The sequence below is a fragment of the Coffea arabica genome, chromosome 1c (assembly GCF_036785885.1).
Source record: "Coffea arabica cultivar ET-39 chromosome 1c, Coffea Arabica ET-39 HiFi, whole genome shotgun sequence".
Taxonomy (NCBI): Eukaryota; Viridiplantae; Streptophyta; class Magnoliopsida; order Gentianales; family Rubiaceae; genus Coffea; species Coffea arabica.
Window position 1 is genome coordinate 1,432,155 of NC_092310.1, and position 23,450 is coordinate 1,455,604.

At 37.5% G+C, this 23,450-nt stretch overlaps 2 protein-coding genes and 1 long non-coding RNA gene across 3 annotated transcripts; 1 reads left to right on the forward strand and 2 right to left on the reverse strand.

Annotated features, from left to right (window-relative positions):
- Positions 1-1,984: 1,984 nt before the first annotated feature.
- Positions 1,985-6,205, reverse strand: LOC140035386 (uncharacterized). Its single transcript, XM_072076184.1, has 5 exons — positions 6,020-6,205; positions 4,079-4,148; positions 3,905-3,996; positions 2,972-3,301; positions 1,985-2,868 (listed from the first exon to the last, which is right to left on the reverse strand). The coding sequence occupies exons 2-5, from the start codon at positions 4,107-4,109 to the stop codon at positions 2,188-2,190; spliced, it is 1,134 nt and encodes a 377-aa protein (XP_071932285.1). The 5' UTR covers positions 4,110-4,148; positions 6,020-6,205; the 3' UTR covers positions 1,985-2,187.
- A 328-nt stretch (positions 6,206-6,533) lies between these two features.
- LOC113735253 (probable CoA ligase CCL12) lies at positions 6,534-22,153 on the forward strand. Its single transcript, XM_072076232.1, has 14 exons — positions 6,534-7,042; positions 8,800-8,929; positions 9,039-9,298; positions 10,095-10,296; positions 10,951-10,991; positions 11,827-11,955; positions 12,103-12,176; positions 12,284-12,504; positions 12,693-12,787; positions 12,867-13,083; positions 13,324-13,449; positions 15,627-15,725; positions 16,086-16,292; positions 21,810-22,153. Exons 1-14 carry the CDS (start codon positions 6,750-6,752, stop codon positions 21,921-21,923), a joined length of 2,208 nt encoding a protein of 735 aa, XP_071932333.1. The 5' UTR covers positions 6,534-6,749; the 3' UTR covers positions 21,924-22,153.
- Positions 19,998-20,454, reverse strand: LOC140035408 (uncharacterized). The gene is made up of 2 exons (XR_011839602.1): positions 20,374-20,454; positions 19,998-20,038 (listed from the first exon to the last, which is right to left on the reverse strand). It is a non-coding gene; the product is annotated as an uncharacterized lncRNA (long non-coding RNA).
- Positions 22,154-23,450: the final 1,297 nt, after the last annotated feature.

Genomic DNA, 23,450 nt, shown 5'->3' on the forward strand with positions numbered 1-23,450 from the left:
AAACTCAACATATACATGGACCAAAATTGAACAAAAACCTATTCGCCAACCAATTTATAGCCAAGAGGATAAGTTCTGAATTTGTAAGACAAGAGGATTGGTTTGTAATAGCAATCGGATAGGCTATTCTTGAAATATATAGGCTATTCGATTGGTTTGTAAGACAAGAACATAGGATAAGTTCTTGAAATATATAGGCACAGAGATTGGTTTGTAAGACGAGGATAAGGATTTGAAATATATAGGCTATTCGATTGGTTTGTAAGACAAGAGGATAAGGAATCGAGGCTATTCGCCAACCAATTTATAGCCAACAAGTTGAGGGATCCAGTAGAAGTTTTGCATCTTACTTCATAAAAAGAATCTTACATCTTCTTCAACCATTTGGACGTATTCTTGAAAGAATTGTTGAAGTAAGACATATTCTTGAAAATAGTTGTTGAAGTAAGTCATATTCCCTACCTAAAACTTGCTCTAAAAATGATCATCATACCTAAAACGAGCTATTTTCCTTCCAAAAGTTGCTCTTTGAATGTCCCTTACTTCAATTACCTTACATCTTTGTTAAAGTAAGTCAATTTCTTAAAATAAGTGTTATTCTTTATTCCTTACTTTATCCGTTAGTAAGGAATAACTTGGCGTTACTTTATTCCTTACTTTAGCAGGAAATTCTCAACACCGAACGTAGGTGTTTTGGGTGGAAGAGCCATAAAAATCTGAATCACTTTATTCCTTACTTTAGCAGGAAATTCTCAACACCGAACGTAGGTGTTTTGGGTGGAAGAGCCATAAAAATCTGAATGTATCACGTCGTTGTCTGTGAAAGAAAACTTTCTTCTGAACCCACCACCAAATGGTAGCTAAGATACCCTAAGTCTCGAATTGATAAAAGAAAACATTTATTATCGAATTTGTCAGTTGCTGAATAAATAATTAAAGGCAATGGTGCTTGGAGTCCGGAAGAGCCAAAAAGAATCTAATCCGTTTTCTTCTCTTTCTTCGGCTGTGGCTTCTGATATATCCTGCATCTGACACAGGATGGTACCATTTGTCACCACACATATAGCAGAACCCAGAACAACTTCGAGAAATTAAGGAAAGCAGAACTCGAGTTTTCACCTTAAAATTCTCAACTATCTGTGGGACCCTGGCAAAGAAGAAAATTGCATGCTCGGATGCCTGACGTCGGACAATAATGCAAATACAAGCTTCAAAAAGGCATAAAACTCCAAATTTAAACTTAGCAACTATAAGAGCACAAGAATAGTTAGCCGTGAGAAGCATAAGCCAAACTTATGGGATATAAAACATTAAATCATTCTACTGACATTAATCGCCTCGAAGAGAATGGGGTCAACCCGACCAGCTAAAATAGTTGGCGCTATAGCACAATATCTGTGATGAACATAGTAAAGGAAGCAATATCTCATAAACAAGTCATCAATTAGTCTAAACTGCAATAGTAAAGGGAAAGTGTCTTCATGTAGGATACAGTAATGCCCTGATCCATGTCTTCATTCCTAGAGGTTGAGAGAAGTAATAGATGATGGCAACAGGGAAAGTGAAAGGGTTAGAGCCACTTATCTCATCATTTAATTCCAATAACATACATATAGTGCTCTATAGATATCAGTCACCAAATCCAGAAAAGACATGTAACTCAGAAAGACCCTGATAGAAAACAAGTTTACCCATACATTAACTGTGTACTTAGGAAAACACAGTAGACCTGCAGCTCAACCAAAGGCAAAACTGTAGCCAAAAACAAGTTTCAAATATTCAACCGACATTGTAGCCGGGCCACTTGCAACCTGTAGTCTGCACCAAGAAATCACACATGTATACAGAAAAGCAAATTTGGCCTCATCTAAAGCATTATACAAGGCTTAACATTCAAAATTTAATGATTTGTTATATCCAACCTAATAGAAAAGAACACAAACCAGTTTTAAATAAAAAAAAAAGGCTTGAATCCGCAAACCAATTCTTAAACAAAGGCATCATGAATTTAATTACTCAACATTCATCCGCAACACAACAACTCAACAACTCAACAAACCAGTATTCATCCGCAAATTCAAATATACAGACCACAACACTCACAAAGGATAAAGTCCAAGTTCCGGTAGCAAATGCTACACCTAACAGACCTCAAATACAAACAAACATTAGGCAACAACTCAAGTTTCAAATAAATGCTCCTGATGAACAACGAAAGCACCTAAAAGGGGGTGGGGGAGGGGGCTCCTGAGAGTCAGGGGGGAAACAGCCTTTTAGCTTCATCCAAGTGATGCGGTCGGCGTCACTTGCAGCTAAATTCCAAATATCCAGCTCTTGTTTATCCTTCAATATCTCAACTGCGTTGTATTTGGCCATGAAATTGACGTTCTCAATAAGTTTAAGTTGCTCCATGGCAATTTCATAGTCGGTTTTCTTCGATGGATCGCGGCCAGAACGATTCTTGTTCGGAGAACTAACTGAGGCACTCGTGCTGGAGCTCTTCTTCCGACTAACCAGTGACTCGATGCTTTCACAGACCCTGAGATATCTATCGGTCACTGAGCCAGAAGCGGTGGACATGGGACTACAGCCAGAGCCATCACCCGACTTCCGCTTTCCTTTCCCCTTTCCTTTTGCTTCTTTCGGCCCTCGCACCTCAATTTCAGCTTCCTTGTCCCTGCTGGACCTTGATCCCTTTCCCCGTGCAAGCCGGGCTGTAGTCTCCATTTCTCGCTCATCGGCTGAAGTACGGGGCTCGTTCTCGAAGCCAGAACTGAAGTCTCCCGTCGCGCCTTGGTTGACGAAGACTTCCTCAAGCAAATGATAGACGGTGCAGTCATTTCGAAATTTGCTGTATTTTGGGTTGACCTGACAAAACAAATTCAGCCAAAATAGTTTTAATGGAATATACACGTATGAAATGACAGAACAGTTTATATACAAAAACAAAAGGCACATAAAATGGTTATACCTGCTCCATCGCGGCCCATTGGCTATCATCCATAAGCCATGTAAACTTCTGGCTATCCCAACCCATTCCCGTTCCACGCCTCTTAAAGGAAATGTACAGCTTGGTCTCCCCGCGCAATGCATAATACTTGCCCCTTATACTATCCTCGGTAAACGAGGTGCCGTACTGGCCATTTAACCGGCGCCGGATTTCGGGAACCACGTAGGACCCAATATTGTCCCTAATTTCACCCTGTCTATGCATCTCAACAAGGTGCTCAGCAAACTTGATTTCGTGCTGCCTAGAGTAATTACAACGCTCCTTATCTTGATGGCGCCTTTGTTTTCTCATCTTAATAAGCCATACACAAATCCATTTGAAAAAACAAATTGTAAGCAGCTTTTTAGAAAGGAAAACAGATTGTATTGCATAAGCAGCTAAATTTTATTTAAAGCACGTTTAACTACACTTTATAGCCAAATCTGTGGATAACCCAAATCTGTCAGCCATTAAATACACTTTAAATAACCAAATGGTTAATCGAAAAATACAGCAATAACCAAGGTTTAAATACTAGACAATCATGTATTGTAATGAGGATCAAGCCAAATCTGTTAACAAAATCTAAAAAACTATAACTAAAAAAGATTAAATTGAGCACCCATCCAACATAACACTAGCAACTCAGGAACAAAACCAGTTTTGGTAATGTGAAGTTTCGCTTTAGAGTCAAGAGTTATGACAAAAACTGAACTAAATAACAAATGCTAATTCTGCATAGTGAAATCCGACAATAATATTCAAGGCAATGAACAAAAATGTTCGAATTTACTGTTTCATGGGACAAGGAAGAAGGTCCAACTTTAGAAGAGTCAGCCCCCAAACATATTATGACTAAAATGGTGTTTCACACACAAAATTAGGCAAAAACAACTACAGGAGGTACAATGGTACCTTGTAGTAGTTAGAAAGGCACTTCCGAATATCGTTTTCCGCCCAATCAGACCTGGTTGAAAGAGATTTCTGGATCCCAATCGGCTTCAATGCTGTGTCAACAACAAGGATCGTCAAATACTAGACAACCATACTATAGAATGCACTGAACAAAGGGGAAATTGGCAAATATACCTTTGGCAGAACGGCGGGTAACAGGGGGCATGAAATCCTAGCCAGCGGCAATATAGAGCGGTAAAGCACCCTGTATAAGCGAATGGACAGCAAGGAGAAGTTAGACTGCTCTATAAATTCAGTTGCTTTTGGGAAATCAAACTGCCCTAAAATTTGACTCTCGACATCTCATCGCGCAAGTTTTAAGTAATAAAATAGCTACATAAATATTTGGAACATGTAGCAACAGCCGTCGAATATTCTGTCCAGGTTTCAATCAAGAGAAAATATTATGCGACAACCGAAAGTTTCAGAAGTAAGCAAATTATAGACAACTAAGGAACTCAAATTGAGTTAACTTTCCACATCCACAAAAGAGAAAAAGAAAGTGCTAATTCAATCATCAAAGAGGGAAAAATGGTAAGCTTTTTGAACTAGAGATCAATCTGGATGCTATTCTTCTTGATTTAGTTAGAGTTATGAGTGCAATCAGATCAGTTGTCCTTAACTTGTTGAGTGCACACACAGATGACAAGAAATTGAAGAATAAAGATGAGTTCTCTACAATCACATATATACTGCTCCTGCAGATTCTCCTGAGATTAATCTAACAGGTACACAAAAAAGTGATGCAATACCACCAATATCAATCATACCTCCTATCAAAAAATTGATAGAGAATGTTGACATGACAAACAGGAGGTACCTGATGCCAAAAACAACACCTACCAAGCATCTTTACTAAGACGAATAATAGGAAAGGTCTAAGCGTACTGAAATGGTGATTGTTGATGACTACAGCCAGTTCAGTCTAACAAAAAAGCGGTTTACAGGGTGATAATGAGACAGGTTACATGTTGGATTAAGAGGTACAATGCTCCCTTTGAACTTCTAAATCTTTGTAATCCTACATGACTTCGCATAAGTTTTACAATTTACTTGTAATCTAATAGATGAAAATGGACATTAGAGCATCTCATGCATCAACCAAGACTGTAACGTAAGCTTTAATTTGCATTCAGAAGAGAAAGTGAACATGTCTAGACCAAACTTAATTAAAAGTAAACACCACAAACAATTTATTGGGATATGCTGCATGTCAAACTAGTTAGGCATTCATTGCAAGCACGACCTTCTGCAGCTAAAAATTGGTACTTTGAAGTATTCATTAATAGCTTTCTATGGAAAAATTTACATGAAATTGGTACAAGGCCGAGCTAACCACAATCACATCATATAATTTACAGTTTGGACAAGACCAGGATTTCACCTCGAAAGTTATCCAGAGAGAAAATAAGTGATATAATCTGAACGATTCTCTATTTTGGAAGGGGATAAACAAATCAAGCAATTTCCAGGATTTGTCCATTCGGTAATAAAGGTATATAATCTGAACGATTCTCAATATGATAGATTGAGTACTGGTAGGAAGTAAATCAAATTCAAAAACAATGGACTTGGTGCTGTTCCTTCCATTATTGAAATCTCAGACCAATACCAAGACCAGGACAAAGTACAGGACAAGAAAACTTTAAAAAGAGCTCCCCATCTCTTCTGAAATCGCTCCGACACAGAAAGCATGATACAGAGCTAACAAGCTCCCCTTCCCCTTCCCCCGTTTTTCACAATTCCTCGGACAAATGCATCAATTCGACTGAGTATGAGAACCAGTAAAACAAGCAGAATGTAATTTACTGCGTACCATCTTAAATTAGCATCCAAGATTTCCAGGAAGGCCTGAATATAATGGATTTTACTTCAGTTATTACATACAGAAAATGATATAATCATAGGAGCGAAGGATTTGATATCTTTGTTGCTGACCTAAAGATTTGAGACACCCAACAGACTCATGTTCGTGTGATAAGCTTCCCCAAGGTCAAAACGCAACACTCCCACCCTGGTTTACCTCATATAATCAGCCCTGGAAAAGGTAAAATAAGCAGGGAAACCAGAGCTTACCGTATTCGACCTGCACAGCGAAGATGCTGTACCGTCGGTTGCTTTTTGGAGCTGAAGACCCGCCGTGGTTAAGTGTCTCAATCGTAGGAAAAGGGCTGTGATCGCGGCGTAAATGGGCTCAGATTCACGTCATTGGTTGCAGATCCGGTGAAATTTTGCAGATCTTGAATCCACTCTGGTTTGCTTGTTTTTTTCAAGAGCAGCGGCTAGAATGTTTGCTTGTTTGGGAAAGTGATATGAGGGTTGAATGGGTGTCAACTGTCAACGATAGATGCAGTCCGAGAACAAGTCTTTTGGCAATTTTTGTCAAAACGACGTAGTTTTGTCATTTTTTAACTGTAGACTTTATTGTAACCAAAATACAATTAGAGGTTGTTTTTGAAAGACAAAAACAGTTTTAGCAAAAATTGACAATCCAAACGGAGCCAAACATTTGTCCTTTGCTTCTCTTATTATTTGCCTCAATATTTGTATCACAATTCAGTAGCATACAGAATTGAATACAAAACAGAGATCTGAATTGGTCGTTGTACGGAGCAACATAGATGCCCCAACGACCTTTTTAGTTACGGAGCAGGCGACGTTTGTCTTTTGCTTTTGGTAAATAGTACCAAGAAGCAAGAGCTATGAAGCAAGCACTACTTTATAGCTCCAGTTGTTTTGTTTATGTGCTTTGGGGAGTGTAGAGGAAAAATTGGCAGAGCCCAGATAGGGAAAGGGGGGGAGAGAGATGGGGAAGAGCATTGGTGATGTGGGAGTGGAAGACTTGGTTGGAGCAGGCCTGTCAGTTGAGGAGGCAAAAGGGTTCCAAAGGCACCTCAAAGATTCCATTTTTAAGGTTAGCAGAAATAGTGATAATGGGGAGGAGCCGGTTGACCCCAAGAAACTATGGAGGGAGCTGGCAGCCCAGAAATTGTTGAAACCATGGCATCCACATGCTCTTCATCAGCTCATTTACTATTCTGTTTATCATAACTATGATGAGTCCACCAATGGGCCTCCTATCTATTGGTTCCCTTCACTGTAAGCACTGTATTGATGATTCTTTTCAAGTATTGGTTGATTTTTGCGATTTTGATTGGGTTTGACAGTTTGAAATTTTGAAGCTTTTCTGCTTCTTCTTCTTCTTCGTTTCTTTTTTTGGAATTTATGAAAGATTAATGCAGTTGAAAAGTTTGAATCTTGTGACATTGTATTAGTATGGGAATTCTGAGGGACTATGCTGTCAGGTGATAAGAAAGTCAAGACTTTACCTAACAAAAAGAAATGCAAGTCAGACTTTCAATGTTGATTCTCGTGTTCAAAAAATTTTGTTGTTATAAAACGTCCAACTCTTTTAAAATAGAAATGTAAATTTCAAGGTTTCGATCTTGAAGTTTTTGCTTTTGTGACAGACAGTAAAGTTCTTTTAGGGCGTATACATGTTGAAACTAATGAAATTCATTTCAGGGCCTGGGGATGTTAAGGTTTGGATAGATTTTTCTTCCATTTACTGCGACAGAAATCTTAAGAACCTTTTCCTTTGAAAAATCAAACTGCCCTTTAGGCATAATTTTGGCCAAAGCATTGAGAGAAGCAGAAATTGAACAATTTTTCAGAACCAAGAGAGCAATTTTGTTGCAATTTTCACTTGATGATTGTACATGAGCAGGCAACCAGAATCTGCTTTTTGCAGTTTGATGAAAGGCTGGCATATGTATTTTGCTTTAATATCCATAAATGTCTCAATGGATGTTTTCTTGCATAAATAAATGATGTAGACCGACCATTTGATATGAACTCAGAACTGAGATACGGATATATTCTGTGTTGTAAATTACACACATATGCATGATTAGACAATAGATAGGCAGATATGGAAAATTTTTTTGTCTATGATGCAAATGCATGAGTGGTGGACATATTAACCAACAAGAAAAGTCTTCTCTAGTTGCTGATATGGTGCAGTTTATATTTAGCTCAAATTTATAAAGGCCCTTTAATCCTCTTTAGGTTCATTTAACTGTTTGAGGATGGGAGCCTAGCTGGCAGAGACCATGAACTTTTGCTTGTATTAACTTTAAAATTTCAATGTGTGAACTGAACTTTCAGTGTTTTCAAACCTCAGTTTCAATATTGTCTCTTGCTGTAGTAGGTCTAATGCTTGTTGCTTCTGTCTTGCCATTGTTTGGCAAGTGTTTTTTGTAGATTTGCCATGTGTAAATGAGGTCAGAAAGAAAAAGAAAAAGAAAGAAAAGGATCTTTTGGACATTTAAGCGGAAACTCTTTTGGAGATCTGAATTCATGTCTTTCCTAGTGCTGGTGTCTTAACACTTTACATTTGTTCCCGTAAAAAAGTATATTACATGGTATGACAATGAAGGCTACTATACAGGTTGTCAATGGTTGGCTGATAACACAGATCTTCATGTTTGAGCATGTACTGGTTCGTTTTTTCTGATCTTCCTGATGCAAGTTGGTTAATCTTGTTTTCTTGACGATCTTGTGGGATGAATTGATCAAAGGTGTAAAGAAACTCTAAGGGAGTCGCAGGACTAATTAATTCTATGGACTAAATGCATATTGACCATACTTGTCCTAGTAATCAAAATGTGGTATCAAAATGGTTTAAAGCATGAAGTTAGGTCAAAAACATGAAAATTGATTGACCTCTTAATGTCTATTCTACATGAATAGTTCAATTCCTAACCAGACACAAGGACTTTAATAATGAAGATCTAGTCAATTGATGTTTATTTCTTCCCAGCATTAGGTTGATTCTAGCATAATCTTCATGTTAGGTACCAGTCTAAAAATACAAATTTGGGACGCCTAATGGAAACTCATTGTCGGAAGCTTCTGGGAGCACTATACAAGGACCCAATTGCAAGTTTTAGACTATTTCATAGATTCTCCGTTGAGCAGCCTGAGGCATGTACTCGATTATTAGTATTGTAATCTTTTGTCAATTATGAAAATTATATTTACTGTTAAATCCTATTTTTCTTTGTTGTTGAACAACTTTTTATTGCCTTTACAGGTTTACTGGTCAATTGTTCTGGGCCATCTCTCAATTAAATTTCTTAAAGCTCCAAATTGCATCCTTGATACTTCAGACAAATCAAAACATGCGGGAAAATGGTTTCCAGGTTCTGTGTTGAATATTGCCGAGTGTTGCTTGATTCCAAGCAGTTGTCCAAAGAAGCAAGATGACAGTTTAGCTATAATATGGAGAAATGAAGGATGTGATGACTTGGATGTTAGTCAGATGACACTAAGAGAGCTTCGAGAACTAGTAATGTAAGCTCTCACTTTGAAACCTCGGTTCCATGAACATACTTGTATTGAGATTTACTAGTCATTACTTCAAAAAGTCGATTTCTTTGGTGGTCACCATGTAATTTGCAAAATCTGGCTCAGTTGGCCTTATGGTGGGGCTAAGATTACCCTATGAGGTTTTCTATGCTGTGAAGGCATGGTATCAGTGTCTAGGGCTTGATTTCCCAAGCTGACAGTGCTTCTTCTGTACAAAATCGAAGCCCTTCCTGGCCACCTACAAGCCCCACAGCATGTAGAATTGGGGATCTGTGAGCAGATACAGTCCTGCTAATTAGGCAACGATGTCTTCCGTCTAGCTTCAGGAGCTTGATCCTTACAAGCTGCATCTAACAATTTTCTACAAAGTAACAACCCAAAAACAACAGTTTCATCTAGTATTTTATTCTTCTTCTTGTTGTTCCTTTTTTCCTTTCTTCATATTTATCCTCTGCTAGCGTGCTTTGCTAAGATATAATCCTTTGAAAAGTATTCACCAGGGCCAACAAAGATCTCCTTAGGAACATGGCATGTTTATGGAGTGTCCTCCTTACTTACCTTAGGTCTGAGATGTTAAATCTTTATTTCTTTCCCACTAGTAATGAGAATTGGTTTCCCTAGAGTGCCAGAGGATAACAAAGTTTCTGCAGATAAATGACCACTTCATTCTTTTGTTCATACAAGCTTCTTGTTTGATAGCCTCATGTTTTCTATTGTTTATTGAGTTCATCCTTCTCTATCTATTCCTTTTCTCATATTGCATCCACCAAAATTTGCATAGGTTAGTGGCAAATGCACTGGCTGCAAAATTCTCAAAGGGAGATGCAATTGCAATTGACATGCCAATGACAGCCACTGCTGTTACTATATACCTAGCAATTGTGCTTGCAGGTTTGGTTGTTGTCTCAATTGCTGACAGCTTTGCAGCACAGGAGATCGCAACCCGGTTGCGTGTGTCTAAAGCAAGGGCTGTATTTACTCAGGTAGTTCAATATAATCTCTACAAGTCTTCTTTACTTTTGAATTGCAAAACTGGTATTGAACTTGCCTACACGCATCTCATGTTTAGATTTATGCATCGGGTTGAAGTCCCTGTAGTTGACAGTAAATCTTTATGGTGAGGTATTCTTTAGTTCGAGCGCTATGAACTCCAAAAATCTCATCTAATCTTTATGGTGAAAATGTTTCCTTGTTTAGTGTATTCTGATGTTACACATGATTCCCATATGTTGACACTGAGATCAATGAAACAAATTGGATGAATTTTGAAGTTCCGCAAGCTTTTCCTGAAGGCTTAGATCATGATCCATCTAATTTCATTAAATGATATTCTTTAATATTCTGTTTTATAAATTCTAGCTTAATGAGAGGGTTTTGGAATTTCAGCCTTGTATTTCAATTCTTCATGAAAATTATATTCTGACGAGTTAGATTCTTTTTCTCCGAGTTATTACAATTTTGGACACCAAACCGTAGTCCAATAATGTATAAAAATACACTGTTTGGACCAATCCTTTTATCTGCTACTGATTTGGTTTATTTCCAACTGGCTGGTTCCAAGATTAATTTGTTTGATTTGTCTGTTTGAGGCAGTTTTAGGGATTGGAATTGCTTCTAAACTTTTTGAGAAAATTCAGGATTTTATTCTACGAGGAGGTCGAAGAGTCCCTTTATACAGGTAATGATTTGCTTCTCATTGTGGATTGTGTTGTAATACTTTGTAGCAAAGCTCCTACTAGTTCACTCAATAACTTAACAATAGCGTTTTCCCTCACCTTCTGGGTTTCTTTATCAGAGGTCTATTGTCCGTTATCATCTGTAAGCATCATGGACAGTGAATCGGCACTTTGACCTGGAATTTATTTTGTAAAATTGGACTATATCATGTATCATCAGTCTTTAGGATCATTGGACCTCTTATTAGAACAAACTGAGACAGAGAGAGAGAGAGAGAGAGAGTCCAAAAGAGAAAAGCAAGGAAAGAAAGGAAAGAACCAAATAGACACTGGAGACAAGTCAGACAACAAGCAATAACTCAGAGAATAAAAGATTTCAGTGAACAGTAATGTGTTACCATACAAGTCACCTTGTTACCTGATCATCTCGTTCCTTTGATTCAGGATTCAGAGCAGTGCTAATTTTCATTGCACTGTTTGAATGCCTTCAGTTTGCAGGACATCTCGTACATGTGCTAACTATTTTTTCATTTTGCTTTCTTATTGGTTTTCCTTGCATCACATAATTGGTTTTGAAGTACTTGGCCTTGAGAGTTTGATTAATCTGAAAGCTAAGCTCAATTTCAATCTATTGATCTAAACATAACCCGTGAAGAGGAAAGTCTATTTGTTAAATGCAGAGAGAATTTAAGGAAGAAGTCCTTTGATTAGTGCAGAGGGAGGTTCACAATGATGGAAGATCTAACAGGATAATGGAATCCTAAGGAGATGCTGTTCAAAATTTGATGGTTCCTAATCTCTTCAATGTTTAGTTTGTGATAAGATTTGGTTTTGCAGTCGAGTGGTGGAAGCTGCTCCTTATGAAGCTATTGTAATTCCTGCATCTGGAAAGGAGTTAACTGTCCAGTTAAGACGCCAGGATTTGTCTTGGAATGATTTTCTTTCTAGTGTGTGTAACCTTCCAAGGTAATACTGATACTGTTCTCTGAAATTTCTTTTTCTTTTAAAACATATATTGATTCTCTCTAAGAAAGGTACATGTCTAACTTTTAAAAATGTAGTCTTTTCCAATTTACTGAATATGTAATTTTGAAACATTTTCCATTCTGGCAGTTCAAATTACTTCACACCAGCTTATCAACCTATAGACTCTGTCACCAATATCCTATTTTCATCAGGAACCACAGGTTAAAAAGTTATTTTTGATGGCTGCTTGTGCCTTCACTTTATTATCTTTTTTATTTTATCAATCATTTTCTACATGTTTTGGTGTTTTTTCTTTGTTGTTTAATAGGAGAACCAAAAGCTATTCCATGGACCCAGCATTCTCCCATTAGGTCTGCTGGTGATACATGGGCACATATTGATGTTCAAGAAGGAGATGTTTTCTGCTGGCCCACAAATTTAGGTTGGGTGGCAGGGCCAATACTGCTTTACTCATGCTTTCTGTCTGGCGGAACACTTGCTCTTTATCATGGTTCTCCTTTAGGCCGTGGTTTTGGGAAATTCATTCAGGTGATTGCCACAGATTCCAGTGTCAGTTAGAGTAAAATCATTTCTCCTTGAAATGAGGAGAATTATTATTTGATCCTAATAATGAACATGCTGCGTGCATTGGTCTCTTATAAATGCCATTACTGCTAACACGAATTTCCTACCAGTCCCCTACCTCTTGCCTCTTTCCAATTTCTGTGCTTTATTAGGATGCAGGAGTAACTATATTGGGTACTGTTCCAAGCTTAGTTAAGACTTGGAAGAGTACAGGGTGTATGAATGGCCTAAATTGGACAAAGATAAGGTATGTGTATGTGAGATTTATATTTTAAGTGGTTCTAATGGTTTGCCATTAAAGTACTAGAGTTTATAATCTTGTGCAGGACTTTTGCTACTGCTGGAGAAGCTTCAAGCATAGATGATGACCTTTGGCTTTCTTCAAAGGCTTACTACAGTCCCATTATTGAATGCTGTGGAGGCACAGAGCTTGCATCGGCTTATATCCAAGGAAACCCTTTACAACCACAAGCATTCGCTGCATTTAGCTCTGCATCAATGTCCACAAGTTTTGTCATCCTGAATGAAAATGGGCTTCCTTACGTAAGCACTTTGACTGGCCTCTACCAGGCTTCAGTATCATTTATTGCAATAGAATTGCTATGAATAGTTTTGAGTTCAATCATTTTATGAAGAGATAGCTCATTTTCTGTTCAATGGGCTGTATTTCCAGTGACTAGTTGTTGCTGTTTCTTTGTGCTTCTTATAGTATCACTTAAACAATTTCAGTATACCTTTCAATTGAGATCAACTGATTCTTAAAATCTAATTTTTATGGTGCAGCCAGATGATCAAGCATGCGTTGGTGAAGTGGGTTTATTTCCTCTCTACATGGGAGCAACTAATAGATTGTTGAATGCTGATCATGAGGAGGTGTATTTCAAGGGCATGCCATTATACAAAGGAATGGTATGCTGTTTTTTGACTTGAATTGCTTTCTGTTTTGGGTTTTATATAAAGTCTTTTTAGCTTTTATATAAAGTTGGATGGATTACCTGTTTATATAGCAATCAATACCTAGAAAATTCACTTCAAAAGTCATTTCTAGTAGTCTCAACTTTACACACATTATCATGGACTATGAAACAAGCTACTGCATAATGATTTCCGCCCTTTAAGCCTATGCAGTTGCTTCCTTTAGCTGCTGTTCCTATTGTGTTTGCAATCCTTGAGATTTGGGCCTCACTAGCAGTGTACTAGTGTCAGTGGAGCTACCAGGATTAAAAACAGTGCACTGATTAAAAGAACAGAAAGTTTGTGGCTGGAGTTCCCATGCTTGTGAAGTTGGGTAGAAATTCATGATTGCATTGTTATTATGAATGATTTCTAGGCCACAAGCATCAACTCACAGAATCCAAAAGGACAATGTGCCTAAGAGGAATCATGCTGTTTCTAACAATATTTGTCTTGTTGATCCATCGATAGCTGAGACTTCCTTTGGGAAGAACAATATGAGACACATAACAGTAGAAACAGCTATGCATTGAGACTATAAGATGCAAAACAATACTAAGGGGCTGCTTGGTTAAAGGGTTTGGAAATCACAGAATGGAATAAACCCCTTATTTATTGCTTGGGTTAAGCCTATTGGAATACAATTTTTGGAATCATTTCTAAAAATCAGACTTATCCCATTCCCGAGCAAATTGGGAGATTTTGGACAAAAGTTATTCCCTCAGATAACATTTATGACGGACCTACCCTCTCTTTCTCTCCATCACACGCCGCACCTTTTGTTCTTCTTCTTCATCAGATTTCCTATCTCTTCTTCATCATATAGTCTTCATCTCTTATCCAAAATTTCTTGAAAAAAAAAATCTAAAGTAGATCTAAATGGGATACGAATAGGCAAATATCTTCAGCGATAAAGAGGCACTCAATCATAACAACTCTTGTTCTTCTCGAATTTGGCCTACATCTTTTGGCCGATTGTGGAAAATCCTCAGCCAACAAAGAAATGGACGATCTGGGTCGAGCCAAAACTTCTGGTTTTACATTTTACCAAATTTTCCTGACTACAAAGTACCTTTAGAAAAGTGAACGCAATCCCTTTCATTTTTAAACTGCGGATAGTTTGAATTTACAGGTTGCCTGGGGTTAAATCATGTATGTATTGTTGAGGTCTCTGAGATTTTGACTGATGAGCCGTTCATGTTTTGGAAGAGGGAGGACTCCACAGGCCAACAAAATTGGTTAATAGCGCATTAAATACAAAACCTGCAAGTTTCCCATAAAGAGCTGGTATGTTATGGGCAATTTCTTTTTTTTTTTTTAAACTTTCACATATTTAATTTATGTTAAATACAAAGCATACTAGTTTTCCTTTGGGCGCTATTTAACCAATTTTTCTCATAAAGAGCTAGTATGTTTCCTATAAAGAGTTGGTACAAAACATACTACAAAACCTGCCAATTTCTCATAAAGAGCTGGTATGTTATGCGTTATTTAACCAATTTTTCATATTTAAATAAATTTATGAAAATTAAAATAACGTATTTGAAAGTTACATTTTTATTTGGAAGAATGCATTCCTTCGATGCGTTTTTCGCCCTTTGGGAAGAGACTCAAAAATCGCCACCCTTTGGAAAGTTAGTTTAAAAACTCCTTCTTTTTGGGAATTTACTCCTTGTTAATACAGCCACTATATTTATTTTCTGGTGTTAATTTTTGTTATGGTTTATGATTTTCTTATATTTTATCAATAAAGTTAATAACTATTGTAGTTACAATTATGGAGATGTTAATTTGTCATATGTGTAATTCTTTTGTTTTATAAGAATTGTTATATCAGGGGTAAATTTGGAATTTAATTGCATTTAATTCCAAGTATCAGGAATTGGAATGATGCTAATTCCAATGTGTGAACCAAGCTAGATATTGGAATGAAAAGTTTAATTCCAAAACCGGAGTCTATGATTCCATTTCCATTTCCGATTCCAATCTGTGAAACAAGCACCCCTAAGAACCACTTCAAGTCTAGTCCTTCTCAATAGATGAGAGCTCTGTGATTTATTACTTTATAGAATTTCTGTGGATAAAATCAGGGTGGTCCTCTACTTCTTTTATAACTTAATTTCTATTCTCAGCAACTTAGGCGACATGGTGACATTGTCAAACGTACTATTGGAGGGTTTCTCATTGTACAAGGCCGGGCTGATGATACCATGAATCTGGGGGGGATAAAGGTATATCTATCATATTGCGGATACAGTGTCTTTACCTGCACTATCTTTCTGTCTGTCCATATTTTTATCCATTTTTGTTTCTGAGATTGCTGCTCTAGTTAATTCAAAAAACACTGAGAGCCGTTACCCTTTTCTTATTTTGTAGCTTGCCTTTTTACCCATGTTTCACTGAGAAAACTGATTGTATTCGTATAGAATCTAGGATGAAAGATTTCTACCTGAAACTTTTCTTTTGAAAAATAACTTCTTCAGTTGGAAATGGATTTAATTAGGATGGCTGGTCTTGAGCTCTTATTGGTTTTCTGCAAGTCAGTACGTTGTTTATTTGCTGCTTATTTATTTATTTTATTTCCTGTGCAGACTAGTTCAGTTGAGATTGAGCGTGTATGTAACCAAGCTCATGATGGTATCTTGGAAACTGCTGCAGTCAGTACTCCACCTCCAAATGGTGGCCCGGAGATGTTAGCTGTATTTGTTGTGCTAAAGGAAGGAATCAGTGCTGACCCTGATTTGCTGAAGATGAAATTCTCAAGAGCCATACAGAGCAACCTGAACCCTTTATTTAAGGTTTTGCCAATGCCCCTGAAACTGCAGTGATTGTCTTGCTTTCATTTTTGATTACTTTAATTCTTGGGGTGCTAATCTCTGCAGCACCTAACCATTGGAGTACACATGCTAGACAAGGACTAATGTAGGGTGCACAAAGAAAATCACAAAGAACCTTAGTCACAGCAATGACTTTTTCTTCCCCCCCCCCTTTTTTTTTAAGAACAAAGAATCTGAATCCATTACTGTGTCAGCGATGGAGCTAGTTCGAAGTTCTGACTTCTCCAAACCCCTGAAGTTGAAATGAATGACAACCTTGGGATAGAGTGCATAAGCTTTACCATGACACTAGAAAAACATATTCCTAGGATAGAGTCAAGTGCAGTTTGAAGTGGATGCCAGATAAATGACATATTGCATGCTTGAAAGAGGGTGTCACTGCAAGTACTTTTTGCAACATCAGAGGATAGGTACTATTGTTCTGGCCTTGCACTTTAGTGCTGAACTTATAACTTATAATTGCTATGGATAATTTTCCATACCAAGTGCCAGCAATACTCAGTACTTGGTGATCATGAATCTGGATGAGCAACATACTATACGGAAGTTTTATGAGTCAAGTTATACTTTAGCATCATCTCCCTTGGCCAGTCAAACTTATTTCGCACAAAGGATTTTAATGTTTCTGCGCAAGCGCAGATGTGTTACTGTGAAGTGTATTAAATTTGTGCACCGCAAGAAAACATTCAGTAGAAGTAGGATGACATGGGATGATCAATCTATTCTCTAATCTTCTCTTTTTCTTCCCTGTTAAAAGTGAACCAGAGTCACTGATAAAGTCACATTGCACTAAGCTTGGTTTGATTGGTATAGGTGTCTGTAAACTTTAAACGAAAAGAAAAAATGAACAAAAAACTCTGCTTTTCTTTATTTTCCCACACCCTAAATATGCTTACAAGGTAGGCATTTATAGGACAACCCTATCCTAGTTCTGCCACCACTTAAGGTAATAGAACCATGATTTTAGGGATTACATAATCAACTCATATCCTATCTATTCAAACTTGATTGATCATAAGCAATAAAATCCCATAATCATGGGAGGTAATATCTCTCATAATCATGGGAGATAATTATGGAAGATAATATCTCCCATAATCATAGGAGATAATATCTTCGACACCCCCCCTCAAGTTGGTGCATATATATTTATCATGTCCAACTTGCTTGTAAGAAGTTCAAAATTTGGTCTGAGGAGTCCTTTGGTGAGAATGTCAGCTATCTGCTGAGCTGATGGAACGAATGGCATGCAGATAATTCCTCCTTCAAGTTTCTCTTTTATGAAGTGGCGGTCAATCTCAATATGTTTGGTTCTATCATGTTGCACAGGATTATGAGCTATGCTAATTGCCGCCTGGTTATCACAATAGAGCCTCATTGGAAGTTCAATAGGTCTTTTCAGCTCCTCTAAACTCTCTTCAGCCATAACATCTCACACACACCATGAGCCATAGCTCGGTACTCTGCCTCTGCACTACTACGAGCTACAACACTTTGTTTCTTACTTTTCCAAGTAACCAAATTGCCCCATACAAAGGTACAATACCCCTAGGTTGATCTTCTATCAATGACTGATCCTGCCCAATCAGCATCTGTATAAGCTTCAATGGTCTTTCGATCTCCTCTTTTAAAGAACAATCCCTTTCCTGGAGTACTTTTTAAGTACCTTAGAATTCGATATACTGCATCAAGGTGCTCTTCATATGGAGAATGCATAAACTGGCTCACAACACTCACTGAAAAAGCTATATCAGGACGAGTGTGAGCCAAGTAAATTAGCTTGCCTACTAACTTTTGGTATCGAGCAGTATCAACTGGTGTTCCATCTTTTATATCTGCTAACTTGTGATTCGGATCCCATAGGTTTGAGTAAACCCTTTAGCCACCAATCGAACTTTGTACCGTTCCAATGTCCCATCGGAATTATACTTGATGGTAAAGACCCATTTACACCCTACTGTCTTTTTCCCTTGTGGCAGGTTTGTTACTTCCCATGTTTGATTCTTCTCAAGAGCATACATCTCTTCTTCAATAGCCTTCCTCCACTCTGGAACTTGTAATGCTTCCTGTACATTCTTTGGAATTTCCACAGAAGAAAGTTGTGAAGTAAATGTCAAGAAAGTAGGGGATAACTTTTCATAAGAGACATAGTTAGTCATAGGGTGTTTGGTACAAGAACGCACTCCCTTTCGAAGTGCAATAGGAAGATCCAAATCAGCAATCTTTGAATCAGAGGAAACTTTATCTGATGACTCAAAAACATCAAATTCTGCCCTAGGTTCGGATTCCTTGTTGTGAAGAGAAGGGGGAGCTTTATCTTTTCCTCGATGATTTTTCCTGACATAGGTTTTCAAGGTTTTTTCAGTTACATTCCCATCTCTTTCACTAAGAGAATTCGACTCTGTTATTGGCACTAAAGACAAGAGATCCTCTTCTAATCCCTGATCAATTTTTTCACGTTTTTCAAAATCCTTTTGACGGGCAAATTGAAGAGTGTCATTTGATTTTTCAGGATTATTATCTTGAAAAGATTCTTGTTGAGGAAATTGTGCTGCAGATTCTTCTAAAAAATCAGAAAAATCAATTCTCCTATCAACAAAATTTTGATCAGGAATTTGATTTTCAATACGAAAAACATCATCATCTTCTACAAGTTCTTCTACATGCCGAGTCCCTCCCTGAAGAGGATCTCCAAAGAAAGGTTTATCTTCAAAAAATGTTACATCCATGGTTACAAACATTTTTTTCGAAATGGGGTCAAAGCATTTATACCCCTTTTGCGTGGGTGCATATCCAACAAAGATGCATTTTCTTGCTCGAGGGTCTAACTTACTTCGACCTTGTTCATGATTGTGTACAAAGGCTATGCACCCAAACACCTTTAATGAGACTTCATATGCTAATCGAGACATGGGATAAATTGTTTTGAAAAAATTCAGTGGAGTTTGGAAATTCAAGGTTCTTGAGGGCATTCTGTTTATGAGATATGTAGCAGTTAAAATTGCTTCGCCCCATAGATATTTAGGAACATTTCTTGAAAAAAGTAATGCCCTCGCCACTTCTAAAAGATGTTTATTTTTTCTTTCAGCTACCCCATTCTGTTGTGGGGTATCATTGCAGGAGCTTTGATGCACAATCCCTTTTTCAAGAAAAAAACTTCCCAAAATTTTATTGAAATATTCTTTTCCATTGTCACTCCGAACAATTTTGATTTTTTCTTGAAATTGTGTCAAAACCATGCTGTAGAATTTTTGAAACACACTTGCAACCTCTGATTTCTCTCTTAACAAATACACCAAACAAACTCTTGTGTGATCATCGATGAATGTAACAAACCATTTTTTTCCAGATGAAGTTGAAATTCTAGAGGGACCCCAAACATCAGTATGTAATAGAAAAAATGGTTTTGAGGGTTGATAAGGATGTATAGAAAATGTAGACCGATGATGTTTAGCCAATTCGCAGATTTCACATTGAAAGGAAGATGAATCTTTATTCTTAAACAAATCTGGAAATAAGTATTTCATGTAATAAAAACTAGGATGTCCTAATCTAAAGTGCCATAACATAATCTCTTTATTACTAGTAATAGAGACAGACCCGTAACATGTGTTTTTGATTGGTGTTGTCATATTTGATCCATCTTCAAGGAAGTAAAGTCCCCCATTTTCTCTAGCACATCCAATCATCCTCCCCGTGGTCAGTTCCTGAAACTCACAAAAAGAGGGGAAAAAATTAATCCGACACATGAGATCCCTAGTTAATTTACTTATGGACAGCAAATTGCATGATAACTTTGGAACATGAAGAACTCTATGAAGTGTTAGAGTAGGAGAGATGACAACGGAACCTATGCCAGCTATGACGGATAATGATCCGTCAGCAACCTTGACCCTTTTATTGCCTGCACATGGACTGTAGGTAGAAAATAATTGTGACAAACTAGTCATATGGTCAGTGGCCCCAGAATCAATAACCCATATAATCCGTGGACAAGATGCATTTGATGTTTTACATGAAAGAGCAATAGTAAAAGGTTTACCATTTTTAGCAAAAGAACAGAAAGGAGTGAAGCTTTTTGGCTCAGTGACTGAAAATTGTGGAGACTTAAAGAGTTTGTACAGCTGGCTTAATTGTTCCTTTGTGAAGGCTGGTGTCTCAGAGTCAGTTTGTTGCTTTTGAGAATCCTCATTCACAGTCTGCAACACCTTGCTATCACCTCCATTTTACTTCTTAAAATTCGATGGTTTCCCATGTAATTTCCAGCACGTGTCCTTTGTGTGCCACGACTTTTTACAGTGTTCACACCAAGGCTTCCTTCTTTTATCTCCGTCCAAATCTGTCCCCTTAAAAACCAATGCTGAAGTCTCAACTTCATCCTCTGCCTTGGACTTTAGCATCACCTTACGCCTTGATTCTTCTCTTCTGACCTCAGAAAATACTTCACGAATGGAAGGGAGAGGCTTCCTGGCCAAAATACGACCTCGCACCTCATCAAGTTCTTGATTTAGTCCGGCCAAGAAGACATAGACTCTGTCGTTCTCCTCCCGTTTCTTGTATCGAACACTGTCTGCACGGCAGTCCCATTCATCCTCATAACAAAGATCCAATTCCTACCATAAAGTTACCATTTGATTGTAATAGGTTGTAACATCTCTATCTTCTTGTCTTGATTTCCACAATTTCGTCTTGAGATTGAAAATTTGAGACGAATTCTCTATATCGGAATACATATCCCGGACAGCGTCCCACACATCCTTGGCTGTGGGCAGAAATAAGTGTGGCTTTCCTATCGCTGGTTCCATAGAGTTTATCAACCAAGCGATAACTAGAGAGTTCTCTGAATGCCATCTCTTCAAATTGGGATCTTCAGCAGCTGGTTGTTGAATTTCTCCAGTAAGGTGGCCGAGTTTACCTCTGCCATCGATAGCTAGTTTTACGGATTGAGCCCATTCCAGATAATTGGAACCATTTAATTTATGAACGGTTATTTGTAGGGAAGAAGAATTTGAAGCGGAGTAATCTGTAGTTTGGATAACTACTAAAGACGAGGATGAGTCTTCTCTTGTGTGAGCAGTCGATCCAGTCATGGCTGCTCGGTAGTTCAAGGCAGGAATTGGTACAGAGCCGGAGCTCTGATACCATGTAAACTTTAAACGAAAAGAAAAAATGAACAAAAAACTCTGCTTTTCTTTATTTTCCCACACCCTAAATATGCTTACAAGGTAGGCATTTATAGGACAACCCTATCCTAGTTCTGCCACCACTTAAGGTAATAGAACCATGATTTTAGGGATTACATAATCAACTCATATCCTATCTATTCAAACTTGATTGATCATAAGCAATAAAATCCCATAATCATGGGAGGTAATATCTCTCATAATCATGGGAGATAATTATGGAAGATAATATCTCCCATAATCATAGGAGATAATATCTTCGACAGTGTCTGATTTCTGTTCTAACTCATTGTAGGTAAGCTTTGTGAAGATTGTCCCTGAGTTTGCTCGAACAGCATCGAACAAGCTTTTAAGAAGAGTTTTAAGAGATCAGTTGAAGCAGGATCTCAACACACGGAGCAAGATCTGAACATGTGATTGATGTTTCCAAAGCTTTGTGCAATAATTACTTTATTTCCTTTGCCTGACAGGACTATGTGCAATGAGATCGTTGACTGGTTAGTTTCTATGTTTTCGATCATAGCAAAGAACTGTTGATATTGTGATCAAGAGGTCATATAAAGAAATTGGCTTTGTTATAAAGAAGTTAGATTGACACAAAGCTCTGCATCTATAGTGATAATTTACCTTGTTCCAGAATTTGGGCACTTTTTTTTTTAATCCCCTCTGCTTTTCAGTTTGGTTAAAGCGAGTGTAAAACCAAAATGAATCAGAAAAAAGAAAGAAAACTGGTCCTTCTTTGCTGGTAAAAGTTCCTGCAGGCTATCATTTCGTTAAGCAGGTTTAGTAGGCCAATTGGGAGTAAAACTGGTCCTTCAATTTTTTTTCCCGTATTTTCTTCCTCGGCCGCGGGAAATTCAAACAGCTATTTTATTGGGTTCCTATTAACAGGTCTGGTCGGGACTCAATTTGTTGTACTCGCTTTGCATCAACGTAGAATTGGACTTTTGTGTCCCACCAATTTTCATGACATTATTTATGCTTTTTTTTTTGTCCAATTAAAAAAGTTGAAATATTTTCTTATTTATGTTTGAGGGCTAAACGCATACATGTTTTTACCTACACCACCTTTTTTCCCCCATTTTATCTATTCTCTGATTCTCTCTCCATCTTGTTTTCCTTATTTTGCTTGTTTCTCTCCATTTTTTTTTTTTTTGCCAAACTAACAATACATTACGATTAACAATTGACAAACCACATGCTTTAATTTTATTATAGGTGTATAAATTATGTAATTTTTGAGTCATACATGTGCTGTAATATAAGCAACACAACCTATTACACAAAATTTCTCTTCTCATTCTTTTGAAGAGTTACTTCCAAAACATCCCTCTAAAAATACTTTTCTCACTTTCGACACATTGAATCTGGAATTGGACTAATCCGCCTTCACAATCAAGTATTACAATCTATAGAGCAATATTAGCGCAATGGCATGCTCAATTTCTCTCTAAATAGCAATATTATTAGGTTAGTAATGCACAAGTATTCAGTACAATTATTGTTTTATATAGTTCCGTCCAGTCGTAGTATTTTTTTTTTTTGGGTAAAAAAAAAGGACCTGGACCCACTTCAGGTCCCAACCCTTATTTGGGTTGTTGGGTTTTTCCCCATTTTTGTGACAGGGGTCGAACTCTGGTGAATGCTCTAACTAGAGACTACACCACCAGGTCGACTATCTTGGAGGGTCGCCGTCCAGTCGTAGTACATGTTTAAATTTTTGGTGTACAGACACATCCTAATATTGTACTGAGTATATGTCAAATATTTTATGTATGTATACCACTTTTATCGCAAATAAAATAATGTAATGTAATTGTATATCAAATAACGTAAAAAGTACAACAATTAGACCAAATTGTAATAGACCCTGGCCCGGTTTACTTACACCAGCTGAGAGTTTTGAAGATGAAAACTTCGAATCCGAAAGCCACCT